Source organism: Coffea eugenioides, chromosome 5 (assembly GCF_003713205.1).
Source record: "Coffea eugenioides isolate CCC68of chromosome 5, Ceug_1.0, whole genome shotgun sequence".
Taxonomy (NCBI): Eukaryota; Viridiplantae; Streptophyta; class Magnoliopsida; order Gentianales; family Rubiaceae; genus Coffea; species Coffea eugenioides.
Genome location: NC_040039.1, coordinates 26498938 through 26519983, shown reverse-complemented (window position 1 = coordinate 26519983; position 21046 = coordinate 26498938). Strand labels below are relative to the sequence as shown.

General features: G+C 34.8%; 1 protein-coding gene and 2 pseudogenes across 1 annotated transcript; 2 read left to right on the top strand and 1 right to left on the bottom strand.

The window, feature by feature from the left end:
* On the top strand, window positions 1-1642 carry LOC113771304. The gene is made up of 5 exons (XM_027315900.1): window positions 1-90; window positions 289-359; window positions 450-540; window positions 717-1013; window positions 1289-1642. Exons 1-5 carry the CDS (start codon window positions 1-3, stop codon window positions 1640-1642), a joined length of 903 nt encoding a protein of 300 aa, XP_027171701.1.
* A 550-nt stretch (window positions 1643-2192) lies between these two features.
* On the top strand, window positions 2193-5943 carry LOC113771303 (annotated as a pseudogene).
* A 2276-nt stretch (window positions 5944-8219) lies between these two features.
* On the bottom strand, window positions 8220-17783 carry LOC113771302 (annotated as a pseudogene).
* Window positions 17784-21046: the final 3263 nt, after the last annotated feature.

Genomic DNA, 21046 nt, shown 5'->3' with positions numbered 1-21046 from the left:
ATGTGTCCTAATAGAGATTTATTTTCCACTTATGAATCTTATAATGGTGTAATTGTTTTGATGGACAATAATGCTACAATTGTTTTGTTGGTAAGGGTACAATTCGAATTAAAATACATGATGGTATTATAAGGACGCTCACTAATGTTAGACATGTTCCTGATTTGAAAAAGAATCTCATCTCTTTGGACATCCTAAAGACACAGCTGAAAATGGGTTATGAAAGTTTCTAAAGGTACTCTCGTTATAATGAAAGCTTGTAGGGTTGGTAGTTTATATATTTTGTAGGGATCTACTGTCACAGGTTCGGCTGCAGTTTCCTCATCATCATCTTTGTTTGATTCTGACATCACTGAATTGTATCTTCTTTGTGGTCATATAAGCATTTGGGACATATAAGCGAGAAAGACTTGGACATACTAAGCAAAAAGGGATTTCTTTGTGGTCAGAGTACTGGGTCACTGGAATTCTGTGAACATTGTATCTTTGAAAAGCAAAAAAGAGTTAGCTTCAGTTCTCCAGCAATCCATAAGACGCAAGGTACTTTTGATTATATTCATTCAAATTTATGGGATCCATCTCGTGTTTCGTCTAAGAATGGTGCCAGGTATATATTGACTTTCATTAATGATTATTCAAGAAAAGTTTGGATTTATTTTCTTAAACATAAGAATGATGTTTACCTCACTTTCAAGCAATGGAAAGTTTTGATTCAGAAACAGACAGGGAAACAGATTAAACGGCTTAGAACAGATAATGACATGAAATTTTATGAAAGAGAATTTGATGAATTTTGCAAGAATGAAGGAATTGTTAGGCATCACACTATCAGGATGACACCTCAGCAAAATGGTATGGCAGAACGTATGAACATAATACTTTTGGAGAGAGCGAGGTGCATGATCTCTAATGCAGGGTTGACAAAGACCTTTTGGGCAGATGCGATCTCTATGGCTTATTATATTGTCAATCGTGCTCCTTCTGCTACTCTTAATTTCAAAACTCCTGAGGAAGTTTGGTCAGGTACTCCTACTGATTATTCTGATTTTAAAATTTTAGGTATCCAGCATACATGCATGTAAATGATGAAAAATTAGAATCTCGAACTAAAAAGTGTATTTTCCTTGAGTATGCTTCTGGGGTGAAAGGATACAGATTATGGTGTTCTGGTCCCAAATTTTTAAAATTTATAATCAATAAAGATGTTACTTTTGATGAATTCTCTATGTTATCTTCGAAGAAGGAGTCTTCTAGTTCTTGTCAAGCAGATGATAGTATGTAGAAGCAGGTGGAGATTGAGATTGGTAGTTCTAGTCCTTCTATTCAACAAGTGTCAGTAGACGCATCTGAATCTACTGATGAAAATAATTCAGAAGAGGAAAAATATTCCATTGCCAGAGATAGACCAAGGAGGGATATTCGACCACCACAAAGATATGCAAATTTGGTTGCATATGCTTTGTCTGTTGTAGAAGAAACTGATATAGTTGGTGAGCCTACTACCTATTCAGAGGCAGTTTCTTGTGATGATTCTGCTAAGTGGTTGATTGCAATGAATAAAAAAATTGAGTCTCTTCATCGAAATGGAACTTGGGTTCTTGTGAAGCTGCCTTTAGATAAGAAAATTGTTGGAAGAAAATAGCTTTTCAATAAGAAAGATGGTATTCCAGGGGATACAAAACACATTTAGTTGCAAAGGGGTATAGTCAGGTACAAGGTGTTGATTTTAATGAAGTATTTTCACATGTCGTTAAACATAGCTCTATTCGTGTTTTGGTTGCTTTAGTTGCCATGTATGATTTGGAGTTGGAGCAGATTGATGTTAAGACAACTTTCTTATATGATAAACTTGAAGAGAAAATTTATATGAAGCAACCTCAGAAATTTGAAGTTGAAGGAAAGGAAGACCATGTTTGTTTACTAAAGAAATCATTATATGGATTGAAACAATCTCCAAGACAGTGGTATAAGAGGTTTGACACTTTTATGTTGGGTCATGGTTGTTCAAGGAGCATGTATGATAGTTGAGTTTACTTCCGAAAGTTAGATGATGGTTCTTTCATTTATTTGTTGCTTTATGTTGATGACATGCTCATTACTGCTAAGAATTTATCAAAAATTCACACTTTGAAGTTGCAATTAAGTAGTGAATTTGAAATGAAATATTTGGGAGCAGCTAAGAAATTCTTGGCATGGAGATCAAAAGAAATCGAGGAGTTGGAAAGTTATTCTTGACTAAAAAAAATTATCTTGAGAAAGCCTTGGAGAAGTTTGGCATGAAAGATGTTAAACCTGTGACTACTCCTCTTGCTAGTTATTTTCGACTATCTGCTGCTCAATCACCACAGTCAGTTGAAGAGGAAGAGTATATGACACGAGTTCCTTGCTCTAGTGCAGTCGACAATAATATGTATACAATGATTTGTATTCGTCTAGATATTGCACAAGCAGTCAGTGTGGTTAGCAGATATATGTCTTGTCTTGAAAAAGCACATTGGCAAGTTGTGAAGTGGATTTTCAGATACTTGCGAGGGATTTCAAACTGTTGTTTAGAGTTTGGAAGAAATCATGACACTTTGGTTGGTTTTGTAGACTCTGACTATGACGAGGATATTGACAGGAGAATATCACTTTTAGGTTACGTATTTTGTAGTGACGGTTGTGTAGTTAGTTAGAAAGCTACTTTATAACCTGTTGTAACTTTATCTACTATGGAGGCAGAATATATGGTCATGATCGAGGTAATCAAAGAAGTCTTGTGGTTGAAGAGTTTATTTGGCGAACTTAGTCTGCATCAAGGTGTTACTACTATTCACTGTGATAGTCAAAGTGCCATTCATTTGATTAAAGACCAGATGTATCATGAGAAGACGAAGCACATTGATGTGAAATTTCATTTCATTCGAGATACTATTGCTGAGGGAAAAGTCCTTGTTCAGAAAATCAGTACCAAGGAGAATCATGCTGATATGTTTACGAAACCTCTTCCAATTTACAAGTTCAAATAATGCTTGAATTTGGTTGGTATTCGTTGCTGGTGATTTCGGTCCATTGGAGCTTATGGGGAGAAGGTGTGGAGCAATTTTGCTATTGTCGATGTTGGGGACACGCCAAGATGGAGATTTGTTAAAGTGGCGTTGTCCCACATCGCCTTTTATATAAGGGAATCTTTCCCTTAGTTGCCTATAAATATAGTGGACCTGTAATGAGATTAAGTGCATCAAATCAAGAGAGCATTAGTGGGCTATTTGGGTTTTTGGGTCATTAACCCTTTTGTTTAGTTAAATATTTTAGGCTTCTAGTATTTTAAATATTAAGTGTTTTTAGATTTAGGAACACTTTTCTAAGGCATTTTTGTACTCTTTTCTTCATAATAAAATATTGTTCCTCCTCCGCCCGTGGACGTAGGTCAATTTGACCGAACCATGTAAATTTCTGTGTTCCTATGTTATTTATTTTTCTTTGTTATTTGTCTTTTGGGAGTTGCCAAAATCCTTTCGTCAATTTCCTGGGTCAGACCTAACAGTATATATGAATCTTTACGGTTTAAGCTTGTTCCTTCTCTTATAAATTTGAGGTTCAGTCTCACCCAGGCCGCTAGTCCTGGACTGATTCTCTGTTGCCCACAAGATCGATGGCGATAGACGAAATGGCTAAGACATATCCGGTTAATATGGAATGGATAAAGGGCGGAGAGTAGACACATCTTCTGTCTTCATCACCATCATGTTTAAGTGCCAGCTAGAGACAACTTCAAGTAGGGGAACAGAACTCAGGGCCCGTTAACGAGTAGCAGTGGCCTCATTTTTCTTGTTGGATGGATGCAAGTGTTGGACCAATCAAAGGTAGACAATGATGGGACATTTGGCAGATCCCGAATAGGGTTATACCTCCTACTTTCGAATCAATTGGAGATCAAACCGACTTTATCATCTTCTCCATCTAGCATCTAGCGCTTTCACTACCACCCACACTGGAGTTCAATTTCAGAGTCTTATCTGCACCCTTTGCAAGGATTTGAGTGTCATCTTTTTCTCTATTAGATTGCAAATATTAGCTCAACACACTAATCTCTCAAGGCTGTGGGTCTTTAGAGCTCTTCGATTGAACCCTTTCAATACACTTTTGTTACATTACCTATTTGATTGATATGTGTCATATGCATTAATAAACAACAGTTTATGTTTTGAAACATTACTTTTGATCAATAGATATTTGTCAATTTAAGAAGTTGTATGACTATTTTAGGACACTTATCAATTTAAAAAGTTAGGTAAGTAAGAGATGTGTAATAGAAGACCCAACTCCTTCAAGACATATCTGTATGTGTGTGTATGTATGTACATACGTATGTATATAATTACTCTTATACAATGCTTATAAGCTGATTTAAATTCTTTTTTCACATAAAACTTTCTAAAGTTATTTTTTGTTTATGTAGGAATTAATTTTGCATTCTTATAGCTCTAAACTAATTGTACCATAGGAGAGAAATCTAAAAGAAATCACCTTTTTAACAAGATAATATGGGAGAAGATGAGAATTTTTCATCAAATAGTGGGGCAATATAGGAGGAAATATCATTTTCAAAATTGAGGGGAATATAATATAGAAACATGAAAATTAATAAAATTTTGAAGCCTATTCTCTAAATGTTGCAAAATTGAGAGGGCATAATTGCCTACCCTCAATGCAACCTGGCTTCACCCATACATACAAATGTCATGACTACTGGCTCATTTTGCCTTTCTTACATTTCAGTTTACTTTGGGTTGTTCATTTTATTTTTAACAAAAATGCAAAGGGAAACTCTCTATCGTTTAAGTGTTTCGTACTTCGTGGAAGTGATTAATTTTCTTGAATTAATTATGATATGTAAAGGTATTTATTTACAGCTCAGTGGACCATTTTGGATTCTGCCATTGGGACGAAGAGATGAAAGAGTTTCTTTATTGAATGAGGCCTTGACAAATCTTCCACCCCCATTTGCTAACATTGCTCAACTCAAAGCATCATTTGCAGCCAAGGGTTGGAATACAAAAGAACTTGTCGTCCTGTTAAGAAATTTAATCTTAGGGCTAATAGTTTGGATGGTTATAAACTTCCCAAACAATTCCCTTTTACTATTTAATGTTAGAAATTAAAAAATTACTCTAAAACATATGTTTGTACTTCCCCAACACAATATGTTTACGATTAAATACTGTTTACACATATCATACTCGTGAATCTGATTAAGATTTCTAAGTGCGTCAAATTGGTTTTAGAGTTTAACTTAACATACTAATTAGACTCAAAAAGCAAACACAACCTTTCAAGTAAACAATTTAGAAGTCAATTTTCTATATGATAAAGTCTTGAACAAAAAAGTTCTTCATTAAGTATAAAAGAAGTTCAATATTGATAATTGCAACAAAAGTTTACAATAGAGTAAGTACATTTTAAAACCTTTTTTCTTTCTTCATATTCTAATATTTATAACAAATAATGCTTTTTATAGCTACCTGATGGCTAATGTTATTACTAATTTCTTCCACTCACAGGAGGACATACAATTGGAAATGCTCATTGCTTTGTCTTCAGCAGCCGTTTATACAACTTTACCGGCAAAGGTGACAAGGACCCTTCTTCGGATCCCAAATACATTCCATTCCTAAAGAAGAAATGCAAGCCAGGAGATGTCACTACACTTGTTGAAATGACTCCTGGAACCTTTAAATCCTTTGATGAAGACTACTGTTACACACTAATAACAAAAAGAAGAGGGCATTTACAATCTGGTGCAGCTCTTCTTGATGATCGCCAGACCAGAGCTCATGTCAAACTTCAAGCCACTGCTCACGGATCAACTTTCTTCAAGGACTTGGCTGCATGCACGGTGAAATTGGGTAAAGTTGGAGTTTCACAGGAAAGGCTGGTGAAATTAGGAGACATTGTGCTTAGCTAACTAAAATGGAGGGTTTTATTTTTCCTTTTTGTTTTTGGAGCATTAATTTTAGCGATTTTCAAATAAAATGAAAAGAATGACACCAAAAAAGAATCAAATAAAATAAATCAAAATGTGGAATCTGTCTTGATTGTATTTTATTATAGTTATGTGTTTCTGGGAATCAAATTGTTTGAGCTGTTGAGTTGAGCATGTTCTTTTTGTTCATTGCACCAACTGCTTTCATATGATGAATATTTTCTGTGTTTCCCTTTCTTCCTCTCAGAATTTTAGAGTGCATCGTCATGCTGTAGAGGTGTCAAAATGGGTGATTTGGGTGGGTTTGGATTGGTTAAAATGGGTAATGGGTATAAGTGAGTCAACTCATTTGTACCCATTTAATTAGATGAGTATAAATGGGTAAGTCAAAAAATGAATTGGGTAACTTAATTACTCATTTATAACCCATTTATTTTAACTTTTTGTAAACTCATTTAAATTCATTTTTACAAACTATGTTATTAATTTATATCACCCTTTGCACCTATCATTAGTTTTAAATATTTACTTATAATGTTCAATAAACCTAATTACCAATTTTTTTCCATCCGTACTCTATGTTACAAAATTACATACTATTTAATAATTGAACAATACGAATATAAAATTTTAAACTAAGTACTATAAAAGTTAACATAAAAACTTAATCCAAAAATTTTGAACCTCTAGCATTTTTTTCATATGTAAATTTAACATTTCATTTTGGAAAAGTAGGAAAAGAGGTTAAAATTTGTCATGAATTGGTAATGTTTAAAATTGAGTAAGTTAACAAACTAAAAGAAAATAAAATAACAAGATAAAACCAATAAATAATAATAATAATGAAACAAATGTAGTTAATATCATGACAAAATGAAAAATCTGAAAAAAAAGGGTGGGGGAAGAGAGGAGGTTTGGGAGAAGACAATTCTAAATGAGTTAATTGGATTCAATAGGTTGCCCAATAATTTTCATTTAATAAATGGGTATTATTGGGTAATCCATTTATACCCATATGCAAAAAAACTTAAGATACCCATACCCATCTATTCATGGACGGGTATGAATAATTTTAATTAAATGGATTTATTTGCCACCTATATCATGCCATTGAATTTGCTCAAAGTCTTAAACACTTGCAAAAAATAGTTGTCAAAACCATCGAAGCGTGCTAGAACAGTGTAATGGAACTACGGGTATGTTGCAAAAGCAATCTTTCCAACATTTTGTATTGCTCAAGTATTTTTTGCATACTTAAACAACAAATATTTGAGTTAAAGGTGTATTGCAGTATAGTGTCAAGAAATAGTAGAGACAATTATTCAGCGCAATATGGTGTTTATAATTTTTATCAAGTTATTGCTTGTATGAGCAAGGTCAGAGAAATAAATAGAGTTAAGCAAATTGTCTCATACTTGTTCAAGAAGCAATTCATCCAGTGTAGATACAAATTATTTTATTTTACTTTTTATTTCATTTTATGAAATCTATAAACTCAAAACATCTTTTGAGAGCTGGATAGACCAAAGAGCTGGATAGACCAAAAAATTTGACTTCATCAAGGCTAACAGCCATACTGTTTGCGGATGTCACAAACATTAAGAACTACAACCCTCATTAAAAAAAAATCAATCGAGTTTGATAAGTTGTTTGCAAAGATGTGCTCGGTGACCATTATGATTGAATTTGAAGTTCCTACTTCTGGTGCTAGCTCAAGAAAAATTCTGAGTATGGACTATGACTGGGGCTTTTTTTAAAAAAAAAAAAAATAATGCTGCAACAATAATTGGGACAAACACAGGGTTGAGGAAGAGAAGGGCATATGCGTCAACGGCTTTGGTAAATGCAATAGCAAGACTTTTGAGAAATAAAGTTCCGTGCAATTTTATTTTAGTGTGACTTATTGTTTTGGAGCTCATGATGTATGAAGTACAAAGTCCTTGTGCATTAACTTCAATAGTTATTTGATGAATACTTTCTAGCTCGCATATAAAGTACTTTAGGAGTATTTATAGCGGAAGTAGACCCTATAAATAAAGCAAAACCAAAAAGGAAATAGGCAAGTGTTCCTAAATATTTCACATAAGTGGCATGAGTTTTGTAGTCAAAAGCTCAATCTTTTGTAACTTTTTTTTTCCAAAAATTTATATAAATCTTTTGTAACTATGCTTCTCTTTTTATCTACAATTTCTCCAAAATCGAGGTAAATTGTCTCTTATTGCTAGATTGCCTCTGAGGATTAACAAAAAACATGCTATCTTTGATTGTTAACAAATGGTAAAGACCTTGACTCTGCCTTAACTATTGGCAGGAATGCAACAAAAAAAAAACCAATAAGATTGTGTAATTTCACAGCTCAAGAACGTCAATAACCTCCAAGAGTGGGAGCAAAATTCCCCTAAGTGGATCTTTCACCAATAATCAAAAGTATGACGCACCTCCAAGACCCAAAGACCAAGAATGGAGTTAAATCTCCCTTCAATTATACTATTTTGATTTCCAAATCTGTTGATGGTAGGTACAATTCAATTTGAATGCGACAATAAGGTTTTAGTTCACATGTTTTAGTAGTGTTCACGCCTGAATGTTTTGCAACCATTCCAATCCGTGCAATATGCGTGTTGTGTTGTGGAAAGCATCAGCTATATATGCTAGTATTAATAGTTTAAACCGTGAAAATGAAAGCAAAAGATGAGGGGCTGGATGAAAATGAAAATTTTGAAATTCAGCTAATGGTGGATTTTTTTTTATCATATATTACCTCAATAAGAAAAGGCACAATATCTGGTAAACCGCTCTAACTTAATTGATAGACAACAAGCTACTTTTATTACATTGAATACCTTTTTATTTTTTAAAAAAATCACCTATAAATGATGGAGGGTTAGGCATAGACACTGACCTGTTTACATCAAACACCTTACTTATTTTTCAGGACTTGCAACCTCGACATTATTCCAGTAACAAATGGTGCATATATGAAAGAAAACAACGGAAACAAATGCAATGTGCAATAAACTTAATCAACCAGAAATTTTGGACATCCAATCTTTTATCTCCAATAAAACTCTGTTTCCAGCTCTTACAAGGGTCATTTATGAAAAAGCCGTTATGGTCTCCTTCAATCTCCACATATTGGACTTCCTTCCCGGCTTCCTTCAACCTTCTTGCGTAGTTCTCGACCCTATCTCTTGGGAGCTCAATTCCGCCGGTAATTACCAGCACTGGGTCAAGCATGACAGATTCAAGATTTTGGCTAAAAGTGCCGAAGGGGTTAGCTAGGGGATGGTCCGCATTTTTCCCTTGTGGCAAGGATAGCCTCCAAAATTTATCGTGGAGATTCAATAGGTAAACACATGTAATCTGATCAAGCATGAAAAATAGTACTTCCTTTGTCCCATAAAATTTGTCATTTTTAGAAGAACGTGCAATTTATGTATAGTGACATAAGTAGAAAAGAGAATTTTTACTTTTCCCATATATCCTTAATGGCAGACCATCTTTTATTTGATGTATTAATAATTATCGAGAATAAATGGTGGGTCATAAGAAAAGTAAAAATAAAATTTTATTGAAAAAAGATGAATTGACTTTTCGAAAATGACAATTAATTTGGAATAAGAAAATGTAACAAATATGACAAATTTTATGGGAGGGAGGAGGTACTATATAATTGGAGAAGAACATCTAATGATGCGTGTCAGGAGTACTTTCACGTGTAATTGTAGTATATGGGAATAATAGAGCACACCTCTTTGTATGATTTTTTCTGCTACTTTTACTTATGACATTATTTCGGCTGCACGGGCGGAGGGTTGGAGGAGGGCGAGGGAAGAGGCTAGTAACGGTTAATTTTACTTTGAACTATTAAATTATAGATGCATTCTCACTTTAACTTTTAAATTTTTGAGCATTATTTGCTTACTATAATGTTTGAATTATCTGTGTATTTGCTTACTATAATATGAGAATTGTCAATATCTCTAAAATTTGTATATAGTAGATGTTGAGTGTGTCTTTGTATTCCACATTAAAAATTTTACAAAGAAATCTCCTCCCATGGTGGTTATAAATATAGTGGATTTAAGTGAATTTAAATGTGCTAATGGCACTAGTCCAAGTGCAGTATGCACCAGGTCAAGAGAATTTTAGGGAACCAATGCCTCAGTGTGAGAGGAGTTTTGGTTAGGTATCAAACTAAAAGAACAAGTTATGGACCTTTGGACTGTTAAATATTTTGTGTTATTTAGACCATTTTGTGTTTTCACTTTTACATGGCTTTTGGGCCTTGGAATTATTTCTTAGACTTTGTACTCTCTCTTTTGTACTCTCTTTCTATTACAGTAAATTAGCTACCCTTTCTCTTTTGTACTCTCTTTCTATTATAGTAAATCAGTTATCCTTTCACCCATGGACGTAGGTCAGTTTGACCAAACCACGTAAAATTTTGTGTTTTTCTGTTTGACTTATTTGATTTGTTATTGTCTTTATTGGGTTGCCAAAAATCATATTATTCTCTTTGATCAATTTCATGGGACCAAACCTAAAAATTAGTATCAGAGCTTCAGGTTTCGGCTTCAAGTTCTGGGTTTTAGATTTTGGGTTCAAGTTTTGGGTTCTTGATGACAATAACAGACTATCAATATCAATTCCGGTACGATGATTTAGCATTACAGAGCGTCAAGAAAAATCCTTCATTGGAGTTCAGTTGGGTTTTGAAGAAAAGCAAATTGATCCATTGGAGTTCATTAAGGGTTTTATGAAGAAGGTGGAGTAAGATTACTATGTCAGTGCTTTTAGCCCATTGGGATCTGTTGAACCTTTTATGAGTTTTAATCCGTTGGAACCTATTGAGTCTTTTGCATCTTGATTCGTTGGTGGTAGTTCGGTGGGGTCTGTTGCGACTTTGGTGGTTTGTTGGAATCCATTGGAACTTTTATGGAGAAGGTGGAGTTTGTTTTCTATTTGTTTGCTATTTATCGATGTTGGATACACGCCAAAGTGAAGATTTGTTCAATGTGTCTTTGTATACCACATCGAGAATTTAACAAAGAAGTCTCTCCTCATGGTGGTTATAAATATAATGGGTTTAAATGAATTTAACTGTACTAAGGGAACTAATCCAAGTGCCGTATGCGCTATGATGCAATCCAAGGTTCAAGTCCAAACTCAAAGGTTATTTCACTTGTTCGTGTCAAGCACAAGTTGGATTGCTCATGCGACAACACCTTCATACTCAAGCTATTCAAATGGAAGGAAGTAAAGGAAAAACTGCCAGATGAAGTTTGAAAACAAAGTTGGTCATTGGAGTAATTTATTTCCTTGTTATTGGTCAGCATTATTAAAGTGTTTAAGTATTTATTTTCATTGTTTCTTAGTAGCTAAAATTAATGGCCAGCTTCGTTGCTCAATAAGGCCGATTGGTTTCCTAGTCAAAGTAGGATTGTTTTTACTTAAGTCATTCCATGTTGTTTACAATTTAGGGTTTTAAGGCTATAAATAGCCTTGTCTTGTAAACGTTTGGGGGGGGGTTGCTTTTTTTTTTTTTTAAATGATGAAGCAAATTCTAACAAGATAAGACGACAAAGAGACAACCAACAAACAATGATTCAAGACATAAGACAAAAAAAACATGGCTGGACAGCAAGGATTATCAAACGACACAAGCAAATTATGAGGAAGATCGACAAACAGCAAGACAATTAACTCAAACGACAAACAAAACTTAAAGAAAACAACAAGAAGTTGACACAAACAACCAAAACAAAAAATTATATTACCTGGTATGTCAACCAGCTCTGATAGCTAGATGACACAAATCCCGCCAAAAAAGAAACCCGTATTTCACAAGCCCTAGACTTAGACGATTTCCCAAAGTTTGAGTAGCGGAAAGAATCCTTAGACCCCTCTAATCCCCGAGTTGTGATCTCACAACTAATGAATTAGCAGACTCGATTTTGGTAGAAGGCACCACAATCAAGTGCGTTTCTTGATTGATAAAGCCAATGAACACTAGAGCCTAACTCTAAGTATTCAAAAGAAGCTTGCAACAAGCCTTAAGAGAAAAACTCTCAAATTTTTTTATCAAAAACAAAATCAGCCCCCCTAAGACGTTTACAAGACAAGGCTATTTATAGCCTTAAAACCCTAAATCCTAAACTAACATGAAATGACTTAAGTAAAAACAATCCTACCTTGACTAGGAAACCAATCGGCCTTATTGAGCAACAAAGCTGGCCGTTAATTTTAGCTACTAAGAAATAATGAAAATAAATACTTAAACACTTTAGTAACGCTGACCAATAACAAGGAAATAAATGACTCCAACGACCAACTTTGTCTTCAAATTTCATCCGGCGGTTTTTCCTTTACTTCCTTCCATTTGAATAGCTTGAGTATGAAGGTGTTGTCGCATGCAATCCAACTTGAGCTTGACATGAACAAGAGAAATAACCTTTGACCTTGGATTGCATCACACTAATCAAAGAGAGTTTCAGAGCGTCCACACTCCAATTTGAGAGGATTTTCGGTTAGGCATCAAACCAAAAGAACAAGTTATAGGCCTTTGGGCCATTAAGTATTTTGTGTTATTTAGACTCTTTTGTATTTTGAGTTTTGGATGCCTTTTGTACTCTCTTTATGTTATAGTAAATTTGCTTACCCCTTTGCCGGTGAACGTAGGTTAGTTCAACCGAACCATGTAAAATTCTGTGTTTCTCTGTTTGATTTATTTGATTTGTTAGTGTCTTTACTGGGCTGCCAACAATCATTCTGTGTTTCTCTGTTTGATTTATTTGATTTGTTATTGTCTTTACTGGATTGCTAATAACTATATTATCCTTGTTGCTCAATTTCTTGGGACCAGACCTAACAGTAGAATATCTATTTTCTATTAATTAATTATGCACCTGACATGCACTAGTGAACCTTCAGATTTTGCATAATATTTCTTTCAAATATTTCTTACTTCAACCAGAAAAGAAGTGCATGAAGTTATACATATGAAGACTGAACTTGTGTCAACTTCTATATAACTTTGTAGCTACGAGTAATAACTTTAGCAAATTTGTTTCTAACTAGGTTCTAACTACTGTACAATACATACATTCATGAGGCTGCTATACTAAATTTTGCACTATATTTGCATATGATATGGAACATTGATCAGCGCTATAAAATTGGATTTGGAGTTAATTGAACATTTAAGCGTCACGCTAGTTACAATAGTACCTATCAAGAATCTCCACATTAAAGAGTGGTTCAGGCATCCCCTCTGCTTCAGACTTTGGTTCTCAGTGTGCCACCAAAGAATGGTGCCATCAGCACATAACCACGTACACAAACAGGGGCTAACACCGGCGAACCAGGCCCATGCTGAACGGCCAAATTGTGAGCCATATAGCCACCGGAAGAGTCGCCAATTATATAAAACTGATCAAAGTCAACCACCCGATCATGCAACCATGTATCATATTCATGACCAGGAAGCCTATCTGAGATTGCTTGAGCTTGAAGCCACTTGAGAGAAGCTACTGCATCATCCATTGCAGCCGGAAGTCTATGCTCCGGGGCTAACCTGTAGTCTGGTGCAACTACAAGGGCTTGTAGTCCCGAAGCTAGGCGTAGGCAGGCGTTATGATTGTTAGGCCATGTAAATGAGCCCACACAGAAGCCTCTGCCGTGAAGGAAATAAACAACTGGTAGTTTTATGGAAGGATTGGCTGTGTTTACAGGCTTATAGAGGCGGAGATAAAGGTTGTTTTGGCTGTCCAATTGACAATCTTTCTCGACAATAGAATCGTCTTCATGTATTGGGATATTGTGTTGGAAAATTAGTTTGTACTATGAAAATTAATCATGACTTGTGACATGATTTTTGAATGTCATGTCTAGAAGATTGATTTATGCATTTCCTACAAAATTCATTGATACATTAATGTATCTTGCAAGTTGATTAGTTTATTCATGGAACCACTTAATTCATGTGCATGGAACCACTCAATTCATGTACTTGAAGTACTAAATTCATGAATGGACATTAAGTGAAGATACATTGATGAATCTTTTCAAAGTCATTAGTTCATTTATGGAACTACTCAATTCATCAACTTGAAGTACTAAATTCATAAATAGACATTAAGTGAAGTTCATGTACTTTTGCTCTTATATTGCCTATAAATAGAGGTAGTCTAACCTCTCTTGTGTCAACTTTTGTTTAAGTATCTTAGAATTGCAAATCCAACTTCTTGTATTTCTTTCTTGTGAAAACTAAGCTTAAACTTGCAATAGGCTAGTTTTCATTTCCATTGTATCCCAGAGGTAAATTGCTATTTCAACCCGGTTAGCAAGATAGTGGGGGCAAATAACACTATAAGGAGAGTAATCACACGTTTTGGAAACTCTCTTGAATTCCTTAAAATTAGTTTAGTTTAGTTCTTGAAATTATTTTTGTGATAGCTCTATAGTAGGTTCCATACACTTGTAATCCCTATATTCTCCAACAATCTTAAACTGTTATTTTAGTTTGGTATGGAATCTACTCGAGAATCAATTATCAAGGTGATGAATCAAGACTTTGTCAAGTTGGACCGTTTGAATGGAATGGAACCATTTCTATAAGTGGAATGATAAGATGATCTTCTTCTTGATAGCTTTGAAGGTAGTATATGTGTTGAACCCGGATCTTCTAGAAATTCCTCCTCCAAAGGATGACGATTCAGAGGCTTTAAAGAGACAAAGGAAGAAAAATTTTTGCAGGTTGCTATTCAACAACTATTTTGTTTCTGAAAAATCCATTTGCAGCCACAAATTCTTGCCAAATTGAAAAACTGAATTAACAGACAACAACGAACAGATCTCAGTCTTCGATTTTTGGGAATTAGGACAGAAGTAGAGAATGGTCATATGATAATTTACCTGCTGCCCTGAACATCTATCAAATTGATGTTTGGGGAACTTTTTTTGGCTTTAGGATTTCAAATCCACCCCAATAGAGACCCATTTCTGCAGGCTAAATTAAGGATTTCAATTCCATCGAAAGATAGCGTCATTTGAAATTCGCTCTCCTTTTCTAAGCTAAGCTATCTCTTCCAGAACAACCCGCAAACTATCTCTTCCAAAACAATTTCCTCTGCAAAAAAGAAAGGTCGAACTTCCTCAGTCTCTCCACTTCGACCTCGTGCCTCTCTGATTCATTTCAGGTCTCGTCCTCTTGATCTCCTTCATCTCTTTCTCACCATGGGATTCCCTCGTGAGAAACTAGGGCTAGTTTTTCAGATATTAATTGCAAATTATTTACTAAATCTTTTAAAATCTAGGTCTATTATACTAATTAAAAATAAAATTTGGTTTATTTCTTCTGTTAATTTGTTTGTGATTCTTCCCTACGATTTATGAGCACTTCTTCTTGCCCCAAATTGTTATTGGAAGTGATCATTTGAAACTAAATACCAAACAGTTTTGTGCGAGGGTGCTGTTATAAGCCCTTAGTCTTGACACTTGTATTATAACGCTTTTCGATAATGTGATGTCTTCAAAACCAGATTTGTCTGGACTGGTTAGTTCAACTAGTATAATTGAGAACTCTTCTTTGCACATTCCAGTTCATAGCCAAAAAATGTGTTGTTCAACAGACAAAAATGGGCTAAAATAAATAACAAATGAGACAGTGAGGAAGTGAGAACTAAAGGGAAAACTTAAGTTGATATTTGATGGTCAGGTATATATAAAAAGTTGGCCATTTGCGGCACTTCTAGTGCAGCTGATTGCAATTCCACTGCAAATATGCAATTAATTTGCAATTCTATGGAAATCTTGGTGCTTGATGGTTAGATACATGTGTGAAATGTTGGTGGATTTTCCAAGCTTCCAAATCGTTCCCCTTCTCACAGTGTGGACTGGGAGGAGAAGTTAGGGACTAAGTAAGAAAAGGAATGGGATGACAAGCACTTGGTGCGTATTCAATTGCTGATGTTAGATCTCATTCTTTGGCTGTAATTGTATGTCAAATCTTTTGAAATGTACAAGTTATTTTTAGTTCAAGGAGCGGAAGCAGTTTTCTCTATTTTCTTGATGAAAAAGTCTGAAAAAAGTTTTAAAAGAAGGCCAAAAAAATGATTAAAAGGAAAAACTTTTACATTATTCAGTTTTCCAGATAGAAGACTCGTTTGAAATTGTGCTTTCTTTGTATTTCTTTAGCACTAACTGAGGATTCTTTATGCCAATTGTGAGTTGAGTCATCCTTTGCACCAACGTTGGAATTAGTTTATAGAATCTGCATGAACATTGGGGAAAAAAATGCACTAAATTGCATTGGGATCTTTGAAGTCATACTAGTTGCTTAGACGTTAAGTTGGAGTTACTCGCAGATATACCAAGAGAGATGAAATTAGGAACTTCATCTAATTAAATAACCAACATCTGGATAAGTTGTATGGAATACATGCACGCAAATTGAGAGAAGAAAGGTAGACCTATGTTGCTTTGGCCAGCGGAATGTTTTCAGTTTCTGTGGTTGCATAACTATCAAACTGCCAGCTATCAAACTGGAATGTCTGGTATACTTGGACCAAGGAAATTAAAAACTTAATCAATGCTAGGACCATATGTGGATGTCATATTTGGAAGGCTTGATGTTAATTGATACAGAACGGGTTTCTATTCAATTTCGGACCAAATGGAACGTGCAAAGGAATGGACAAAAGAAGGTTTTTGAAGCCTTGTTCGGCTGTTCGCTGCTAAGGGTCCGCAAGCAGATCCTACATTGGCCAAACGCGGATCCAATCCAAAGTAGGACCAACTCTTTGCTGATCTTGCAGCATGGATCCGGCTCTCAAGGCAATGGATCTCCGTGCAAATCCTGGCATTGAGAAGATGCCTCAGATCTCTGCACCCTGGATCTATAGCCTTCCCTAATGGATTCGCGGATCTGTGTCATGGATAGACACGACTTTTATTTCATTTTAATATTTTTGGGGTATTTCCCCTCTTTTCTAAAATAAATGTTTATAACCTATAAATAGGCATCGTTAGGGTTATTTTTTTCATTCAACTATAAACTTTAATCAGACTTTCATTGGAAATTCCAATAGATTGAGAGATTTCTTTCATTTCTTGGAATCTGTCAGGAAATTGTTTTTGAAACTTTTTCCTTTGGGCTATGCATTTGTACCTTTAATCATGTTTTGCTAATCCCTTTTTTTAATTCATCAACATTATGCAATGCATTTTAAACTATTAAACCAGAATTGTGCTGTTAAAATACTAGAATTAGAACTTTTGGCTGCTCAAACCTAAAAGGTTTGCACAAGTTATATGCACACTGTGATGCTTTTTATACAACTATACTTGATTATCATGTCAATATTTGCGTACTTGTCTCTGTCCATGATAATATCCTCATTTGCTTCCGGGTACGTTTCTGCATCTTCTAGCAAATATTATTCTTTTTTTTTCCCAACGGTATTCTTTTTATATATATATTGAACGTGATAATACAAGATGTCAGTTACAAAAGTGGACATTGGTCCTATATATTATTCTCCTGTATACTCTCTTTGAGCCACAGTGGGAAACTTTGTTTTCATATTACATTGGAAACAAGTTCAGTTGCAAATTGTGCCATTTTACGAGCACATCTATTTCCATCTCTATACACAAAAGAAAAAGTACAGTACTGGAACATGTCACTCAATTGTCCTATATCTTCCATTATGGTGGCTATTGGTGATTCCTCCATGCATCTCTTGTGGATTTTTTCAGTGATAGCTTTGCAATCAGATTGCACCTCTATTCTTTGCCACCCAACTTCGCTAGCCATTACCAGTCCCTGTCGGATTGCATCTGCTTCTTCTAATTCTGCTCCCCAGCTGCTATACTTTCTGATACCTCTGGCTTCAACAAGGTTTCCATAATTGTCTCTTGCTATATATCATTCCTAACCCTGGTCCTGCTAACGTAGTAGGGACAGCTGCATCAGTGTTGATCATGACTACGCCTGCATCTAGCAAAAATTATTCTGGGCTAACATTTTGTAGTTTGGTCAATCTTTTTGTCCCTTGGTGCATAGTCTCTCTATTCGTTATTCAGTTTGAGCTTGCATTGCTCGGTAAGCGTGAACTGAATGATAAAACAATGCTTTTCCTTCGCCCTTACAATAAGTGTATGCAGAAAACTGACCTACCCAAAAACTGCCTGCAGAAAACTTGAATTCTGTATGTAAATATTTCTTGATATAATGTAGAGCATATTCTGAACCACTACATTAGATTGAAATAGGTAAACGGTATGACACGTCAAAGAAAAAACTTGCAGGCCAAAGTATTCTTTGGCAAACAACAAGAGGCCACAAGCAGAAAAGGTATAATTTACTTAGTGTTGTGTTAAATGAGTATTTTGGCATGTAACTTTGAAATAAAATTGTCCCAGCAAATTGCTAATTGGCTTGGAAATTTGCCTACAAGAAAATTTTGAAAAGCAGAAATGTCTTATTTTGCGCATTCAATTTATGATGGTCAGAATCCTTGAATCTCATTTTAGAATTTTGTGCATTGTGTCAAGTCTCTGACTATATAGGAGAACCTTGGTCCTTAGAGTCCCTTACTCGAAACGGCACTTACCTGGGATTTACTCATTATGGAGAAATTCTAGACATCTCGAAGATCTAATGATAAATTTCTATCCTCAGCGGGGAATTCATGCTCAAGGTATGATTCTCCCTTATTCCTGCTATAAATCCCACTGCCTGACGTTAAATGTGCCTGCCTGTCGGTTCTTACTGATAGGGGTGGTAGTATGAATAAATGGTTCATAATTGATTTTGACTTAATAGATGGTGGATGAAATTTATCCAATCCATTTAGATTCATTTAATAAATGGATGTAAATGGATGGATCTAAATGGATTAAATAAAAACCAATTATCCATTTAAATAATTCTATCAAGACCAAAGCAGTATCAAAATAAGCATGGTGAACACAAATTCCTACAAATCACTTGCTCACTAAAGTGCAAGTTAGATAGCTTCAGAATTCTGTTTTAAGAGTATTCTTCTTGATACTCTTGAGATCACACTGAACACAACTAAAGAGCCAACCACTTAAAAAGGATTTACATATTTACACAGGAGCCCAAAAAAAAACACAAAACATAATTTCAAGCAAATAGGAGTCTAGCTCAAACACAAATTCCCAATCCCAAAGCCACTGGAAAAAATGATGATAGCCATGCAAGATATTAAATATTTCTCACTAGCTATTGCGTCTAAATAGAGTTGGCAAATATTCGACAGACAGGACGAGAAGGCGTCTGTAGTAACCACGAGTCTATGCACTGAACATGGAAGCTGTGGTTGCAAATGGGCAGCAATTTGCAAACTTCACCTATCTTGAAGCCCTCCAAGCACACAGCACATTCCTTGTGGGGATTTTCTTCCTTGTACTGGAAGATGAGTATTTATAGAAATGTCACATGCATATTAGCTATTTGTGAGAATGACTGTTTGAAAGATGAGTTTTATAGTTGGGTTCTCTACCTAGGATTGAGTTGAAAAACATGCAACAAGAAATATATGGTTTTTAGTCATTTCCTTTCCATTTCTTTTATTTGGTTTTTAAGTAAATGGATATATATGGTTTTTATGGATAATCCACATAAATCCATTTAATTTAATGGTTTTATTTTGGTCAACAATTTAAAACCAATAGTATAAATGGATAATCCAAATCCATTTAATTATGGATTATATGGATGGATAAATGGATCTCAATCCAAATTGCCACCTCTACTTACTGATGCTTGTACACTTGTGCCATCAGACTGATCAAGGAAAGAGGAAACAAGCCTATGATTTTGATGCGAGGAATTATTGGAGCTTTAGAAAGCTACTTTTTGCCGTTTGAAGATTGTGGCTGCATGATATAGCCCTAATTATCAAGCAATTTTCTTATTTATATTTATGATTTAATATACTGATTTTGGGGTGGGGGTGGAGGAAAGGATGTTTTGCATTTGTGGTGTTTGTTGGGCCAATGGTGCTCTTTTGTTTTAGTGGGTTCTGAGCAATGTTTTGAAAACCGGATCGGACCGACCGGTTCGACCGGTTGAACCGCGAACCGGCCATGGCACCGGTCCGGTTCAATGACATTGTTGACTTTGCTAGAAAACCGGTCAAAGACCGGTTGAACCGTGAAAACCGCCGAACCGGATTGAACCGGCGGTTTTCGGTTTTCAGCTTTCCCTCTTTTTTTTTTTTTTTTTTTTTAAGTTTTGCAAAATGCAGCTATCAAGATTCGAACCCAAGACCTTTGTAATAAAAGACCAATGTATTAACCGTTGCACCATCACATCTTATTAGTTTTTTTTGATAACTTATTTATATAAAGCAAACACTCATATTTCTTTTTTCCATTTTTCTTACAAAATCTCATCCCTCATGGCTCTTTCTTTTTAATTTTCAACTCTCTCTCTCTCTCTATCCTCTTTTCTTTTGTCACTCCCTTTTTAATCAAACCTCTTTATTTTTAATTTATTGATGTTTTCTTCCATCTTTTAATTTTGTTTTTGTCCATTAAATTGAAAAAAGTTAAAAAAGAATTTTTTTTAACCCAAATTATTTAATGCCACAACCACTCACTTTTATCTTATTTTTTGTTTCTTATCAAGTTTACATTTCTATTTTCGATTTTCTTGACTTCCTTCGAACTCCAAATTTTCTTTTTTAAATTGCAATCTCTAAATCCCAAAACGTAAATTAAAATTTAAGTTCATAATATCTAAATTCTCAGAGACATGAATTTTGTATAATTTCAAAATATTGTGATATTTTGGGGTTGGATTTAGATATAATTGAAATTGAGATGAAATTTATTTGTTTTAACTTATAATTTAAAAAATTTATTTTTAAAAATCCAAGTTATTAAAAAATAGTAAACTTTTCATCATATAAAATATTAAATTAGTCCATTACATGTCTTATTTTGTACATATATATATTTATATAAATTATTTTTAAAAAAATTCATTGAACCGAGGTTGAACCGGTCCGACCGGTTGAACCTCGACCCTTTCACTTCACCGGTTCA